The sequence below is a fragment of the Plecotus auritus genome (assembly GCF_963455305.1).
Source record: "Plecotus auritus genome assembly, chromosome: X".
NCBI classification, from domain to species: Eukaryota; Metazoa; Chordata; class Mammalia; order Chiroptera; family Vespertilionidae; genus Plecotus; species Plecotus auritus.
In genome coordinates this window covers 130,862,855-130,869,519 of record NC_137784.1, presented here as the reverse complement: position 1 = coordinate 130,869,519, position 6,665 = coordinate 130,862,855, and the positions used below count along the sequence as shown (strand labels likewise).

At 45.3% G+C, this 6,665-nt stretch overlaps 1 protein-coding gene across 1 annotated transcript; it reads left to right on the top strand.

Moving 5' to 3' along the window:
* Positions 1-1,294: 1,294 nt before the first annotated feature.
* On the top strand, positions 1,295-1,966 carry LOC308240304 (melanoma-associated antigen 10-like; the record flags this gene model as incomplete). The annotated part of the gene is made up of 1 exon (XM_080653194.1): positions 1,295-1,966. One exon carries the CDS (start codon positions 1,295-1,297, stop codon positions 1,964-1,966), a length of 672 nt encoding a protein of 223 aa, XP_080509320.1.
* Positions 1,967-6,665: the final 4,699 nt, after the last annotated feature.

The following is a 6,665-nucleotide window of genomic DNA, read 5'->3' as shown; positions in this document are numbered from 1 at the left end:
CCGCTCAACAGTGACAAGAGTCCCGGGTCTTGCCAAAGTGAAGATGAGGACCCCGAGGGAGGAGTGAGTGTACCCCAAACCCCGGGAGAAAGACAGGGCCCAACACAAATCCAGCCTGCCCCTACTCTGAGCCCTAGAAACCCTGGGCAAGGCTGTCAGGCTGAGTCCCTTCTCATTTCCAGATTGGTGCTTTCCAGGAGGGCTTTGTCTGGGGGTCTGGACAAAGGTCAGCTGAGGCAGGATTCCACAAGTTGACAGGGTAGTCACAATGAAGAGTGAGGGGATCTCTGACCCCAGGACACATGGAGCCCAGGCCTGCCCAGCCATTTTGGTCAGGAATGGGGAGACCTGGAATCTGTGGGTGTACTGGCTTCCCTCACTTCCTCCTCAGTCATCTATGGAGGTGAGACCTTTCCTTTAGGAGGGTAGTCACAGGACAACACATGGAGTTTTTTCAGTTCCTGCAGCGTGACAAGGTAAGGACTGAGTGGGACATCATCCCAGGACAGATGGACTCAATAGAGTATAGTTATTGTTCCTTGGTGACACCTGTTAGACTCTGGGCAGGTGTTTCCAGATTTGGGGCCACCCCAAGTCCTTCTGGTGAGTGTCAGGAGTGTGTAGCCTTGTTCTGAGAATTTTGTTTCCGGGCAGCATTAGGGGAGGAGAAGGTCCTGGAGTGGACAGGTGATGACGCTGAGTGAGCATGGAGGGGATTCCCCATCCAGGACAGAGGAGATCCCACAGTACCCAATCCCACCTCACCACACTGTCTTTCCCAGAACCTTAGGTTGTGCCAGCTGTACCCTGAGGAGCCTTCTCACTTCCTCCTTCAGGCTCTTACTGGACAGGCCACTGAGGAGAGACACCTGTGATGTGGAAAAGCACTTCTGAAAAAGAGACTTGTAATTAGCCTTTGTCAGAGCCCCCTAGAGTGAATTTCCCAACTGAGACCCCTCACATTCCCTCTCTCTCACAGGCCCATGAGTCTCCATTAGCCACTTTCTGCCCAACTGCTGTCGCGGTCCCAGCACACATCATCATGCGTCACCATCAGAGGAATGAGCTCTACACGTCTGAGGAAGACCTTCAGGACTCAAGGGAGAACCTCGACCCGGTGGTGGTGCAGCTGCTTGGGCCTGAGGAGGTAGAGGAGGAGGAGGCTATATCTCCCTCCTCCTCTGTCTCTTCCTCCCTCTCAGTCCTGTTCCAAGAGAGCCTGGATGAGGTGGCTGCTGCTGAGACAGCAAGTCCTCCCCACAGCCCTCAGGGTGCCTGCCTTCCCCCTGCTGCCATGGCAGCCTCTCCATGTAGCCTACCTGAAGGTGAGGGCTCCAGCAGCCGAGATAAGGAGGGGCCAAGCAGCAGGGAGGGCCCTGAAGAGGCCGAGTCCTCTCTCCAAGGCGCCCTGCATTTGAAGAAGGCATACCTGTTGGCATTCCTGCTCCTGAAGTATCGCACCAGGGAGCCAACCACAAAGGCAGAAATGCTGAGCAGGGTCATCAAAGAGCACCAGGACCACTTCCCTGAGATCTTAGGTGCAGCCTCTGAGTGCATGCAGCTGGTCTTTGGCATTGATGTGAAGGAAGTGGACCCCAGCACCCACACCTATGTCCTGGTCACCACCTTGGGCCTCACCTATGATGGGATGGTGGGCGATGGGCACAGATTTCCCAACACTGGCCTCCTGGTCACAGTTCTATGGTTGATCGCCTCAGAGGGTGACTGTGTTCCTGAGGAGGAAGTGTGGAAAGCCCTGCAAGCAAGGGGCTTGCATGATGGGAAAGAGCATTGGATCTATGGGGAGCCTAGAGAGCTCCTCACTAATGTTTGGGTGCAGGAACAGTACCTGGAGTACCGGCAGGTGCCCAACAGCCATCCTGCACGCTATGAGTTCCTGTGGGGTCCCAGGGCGCATGCTGAGACCACCAAGTTGAAAGTCCTTGAGTTTTTACTCAAGTATTAGAGAAGGGATCCAAGTTCTGTCCCATCCCTGTCTGAAGAGGTTCTGAGTGATGAGGAAGAGCAGGCCTGAGCCAAGTTTCAGTCAGGCACACTTCAGGCCCATGTCTGACATGATGTGGGGACAATTCTTTAGTCTGTTTGAGAAGAGGGCAGTCAATGTTCTAGGTAGTGAGGCCCAGGGCTATTTGGGGAAATAAGGGCTGTAGCATCTGTGGGTTCCTGTGATGATTTAGTAATGTATCCTTGTTTCCTTTAGGAATTGTAAATGTGTCCAGTTACATAGAAGGTTCCATAAGCTTCAGAACCTAATTTTGTGAATGATATTGACCATACATGTATTTGTACTATCCAGTTTGAAAGTAAGAGTTTTGTTATTGTGCAACACAAAATGGGACACCTTTCACCATAGTTTGGGATTCTGAACTAGATACCATGGCATTAGAACAGGATTTTCTTGGAAATGTGAAAGAACTCAGCAATACAATCTATGGAGTCAAGAAATAGAGAAATAAAAGCAAAAAGCTTGTTAATTCTTACTTCTTTTCCATTCTTGTGTGTCATTCTATGAAACAAACTACATAAGGGTCGTAGGATTTGCTTGGTTCATTCAAGAAAATGGAGGTATTTCAACTGAGTGAAGACGACCCCTGCTCAGTGGTTTGTATATTCTCCAGACATTCACTGAGCTTCTGTCCTCTGAAATGCCCTTTCTTAGTAATGAGCACCACCATAAGCAGGACCCACCAACCCACAGGAAGACAGTGGGAGCTGCAGCCATATAATGAAGGTGGTGAGGTATCCCGTAAGTCATATAGAATAAGCAAAAGAATGGGAGAGGTGGTGGGGCTCCAGGGGACAGTACTCAAATGTAAAAGATTTGACCAGGATAGTTTGGGGCTTTGGGAAACTTTGATGCCTTCTGTGGGGGTTGATTGTATTGAAGCTGAGTAGTGGCAGTGGCCAGATCTTGCTGATAGTGTGTTTTGGGCTTGAGGAGATAGAATGAAAAGAGAAATTGGAAATTCCTTCTGGATCATGTATAAACCAGAGAGAAATGTCCACCCGAGGCAGGTAGAAGGGTGTCTTCCCTGTACTTCTATCCCATTGTAGGAGTACACAGTGAAGACACAGGTGTTTCATCCACATTACCTGCAAGGATTTCCCGAGAAATAAGGGTCTTGCTCCTTGTAGCAATGCCCCCAAGTTACTGGGCAGGCATTCTTCTCCCTGGCCTGGGAAAGCCAGGTCTGACTCCAATGAAATAATACATTATTTCTGTTTCTGCCGGGGCTGACCAGCAGCCTCTGAGCGATGGATGAATGATTACTCTGACACACGTTTCTGTGAAATACAGAGCTAAGGGACTGCTTGGCTTAAACCAAACAGCCTGTTTCGCCTGCCTCCTTAGGCTGTTATTGTAACAACAGCTTGAACTAACCTATTAGATACTATCAGTAGCATATGTATCCTTGAGGAAACACACGCCTCTGTAGTGTCCTTTAAGCAAGGACTTCTACAGAGGAAACATAAAGATTCCAGTAAAACACCCGGGGGCTCAGACTTCTTTGGAAAAGTCAAGGCAGGCACGGCCACCTTTGCCCAGCTCCCCCTGGAGGCCCTCGACCTTTTGGAGATTCCTCCTTATTAAATTTCCAACCAAGTCCCATGCTTTCCCACATCTCCCCATTTTTTGTTTTGCTGGCTGCAGAAGAAAGAGGGAGGCAGCGAACTTTCTGCTTTGGAATGTTGGGATCCGCGAAGCCTGTTCACTCTGGAGTTCAGATTTTTTTTATTATTATTTAAAGTGTTACATATGTCTCCTTTTTTTTCTGATTGATACCCACCCGGGCCACTCCCTCCCCCAGGACAAATCCCCACCACCCCAGTGTCTGTGTCCGCTCGTTATGCTAATATGCATGCATACAAGTCCTTTGGTTGATCTCTAACCCCCCTTCCCTGCCTTCTCTCTGAGGCTGGACGGTCTGTTCAGTATTACCTTGCCTCTGCATCTGTTTTTGTTCATCAGTTTATGTTATTCATTATATCCCACATATGAGTGAGGCCATGTGATATTTATCTTTTTCTGACTGGTTTATTTCTCTTAGCATAATGCTCTCCAGTTACATCCGTGCTGTTGCAAATGGTAAAAGTTCCTTCTTTTTTATAGCAACACTAGAGGCCTGATGCATGAAATTCGTGCAAGGGGTTTGGCGCTCACAGCCCTGGCCAGCCCTTGCAGCCCCTCACTGCCTCACTGCCTCACTCCCCCGGCTGGCCCTCGCAGCCCCGGCTCTGTCCAGAAGGTCATCCAGATGGTTGTTCTGCTGTTCGGTCTAATTAGCATATTAGGTCTTTATTATATAGGATAGTGTTCTATTGTGTTGATGTACCACAGTTCTTTAATTCACTCATCTGCTGATGGGCACTTAGGCTGTTTCCAAATCTTAGCTATTGTAAATTGTGCTGCTATGAACATAGGGGTTCATATATCCTTTCTGATTGGTGTTTCTGGTTTCTTGGGATATAGTCCTAGAAGTGGGGTTACTAGGTCAAATGGAAATTCCATTTTTAACTTTTTGAGGAAACTCCATACTGTTTTCTACAGTGGCTGCCCCAGTCTGCATTCTCACAACAGTGCAAAAGGGTTCTTTTTTCTCCACATCCTCACCAGCACTTGTCCTTTGGTTTGTTGATGATAACCATTCTGACAGGTGTGAGATGGTACCTCACTGTTGTTTTGATTTGCATCTTTAGGATGATTAGTGACTTTGAGCATGTTTTCATATGTCTCTCAGCCTTCTGTATGTCCTCTTTTGAAAAGTGTCTATTTAGGTCCTTTGCTGAGCCCATTTTTTGATTGGATTGTTTATCTTCCTTTTCGTAAGTTGAATGAATTGCTGTACATTTTGGAGATTAAACCCTTTTCTGAGGTAGCATTGGCAAATATGTTCTCCCATGCAGTGGGCTTTCTTGTTGTTTTGTTGATGGTTCTTTTGCTGTGCAGAAGCTTTTTATTTTGATGTAGTCCCGTTTGTTTATTTTCTCCTTAGTTCCCATTGCCCTAAGAGCTGTATCGGTAAAGATATTGCTACGACATATGTCTGATATTTTGCTGCCCGTGGAGTCTTCTAAGATTTTTATGGTTTCCCATCTTACATTTAAGTCCTCTATCCATTTTGAGTTTATTTTTTTGTATGCTGTAAGTTGGTGATCTAATTTCATTTTTTTGCATGTATCTGTCCAATTTTCCCAACAGCATTTATTGAAGAGACTGTCTTGACTCCATTGTATGCTCTTGCCTCCTTTGTCAAATATTAATTGATCATAATGGCTTGGGTCTATTTCTGGGTGCTGGGTTCTGTTCCATTGATCTATATGTCTGTTCTTGTGCCAGTGTAGTATAGCTTGATATCTGGTATTGTGATCCCTCCAACTTTGTTCTTCTTTTTCAGGATTGCTGTGGCTATTCGGGGTCTTTTTTCATTCTAGGTGAATTGTTGGAGAGTTTGTTCTATATCTGTGTTATATGCCATTAGCATTTTATTTTATTTATTTTATTTTTATTTTTTGCTATATTTCACAAATTATTTTTTTAAATTGTTTGAAGGATTACAAATAGTAGTACATATGTCTCCTTTTTTTTCCCCATTGACCTCCCCCTGGCCACCCCTTCCCGCTAGTACATGCCTTTACCTGCCCCCTCCAGTGTCTTGTATCCATTGTTTATGCTTATATGCATGCGTACAAGTCCTTCGGTTGATCTCTTACAGCCCCCCACTACCCAACCTCCTCTGCCTTCCCGCTGTAGTTTGACAGTCTGTTCAATGCTTCTTTGCCTCTGTATCTATACCCCGCCCCCATTTCTTTCCTTTAAAAAATATTGCTCTTTAGACTAGAAATAAACATATAATAACAAAAAATGTTTGAGTCCCAATTTCAATGTCCAACAGTTCTGAGTCCCCGTTTCAATGTCAAACAGTTCCTTATGTGTACATGTCAGCAATGATATCTGGATGGTGGGCACATGATGGCAATGTAGGTCCGACCCTCTCTGGTTTAGTACTAGGCAACCTGCTGCGTCGCACAGCTGATGACTGCTAGCGTGGCAAGGCGTCCTCAGTGTCTTCCATCTCTGGACTGTTTCTCCTCTTGTTTTAGTGGTTGGAGCAGACCTGTCAATTCCTAAAGTGGTAACTAAAATTTCTATTGGTAGTTCTTCTCATGGTAAAATTCCTGAACATGTAATGAAACTAAAGCAGTCATATTTTTGTGCAAAAAATTAAAATTTAAAGTTATCAAGACTGCATTATAAAATTTACAAAAGCCTCCATTAATCAAAAAAAGGGGGATAGTAGGGTAATATCATGTAAGGAAAAATATCCTATAAGTAAATTACATCTAGAAAATTTTTGCTTTACAAAATTAATTTTCATTTGTAATGCTAACAGCAAGACACCCATGAGAAACACACATGGTGTCTAAATAAGACAAAGGAAAATTGTTTGGGCAAAAATAAAAAGGATCCCAAATCAATTATATTGAAAAGATTCCTTTATTAACTTTTGGTCGAGAATATGTTTTTATATTTTCAGAAAACAACTCCAAGACCATGTGGATTCCTGCAACAGAGAGGAATTGACAGGTCTGCCATTAGCATTTTAATGGGAAGTGCATTGAATCTATAGATTGCTTTGGGTAGT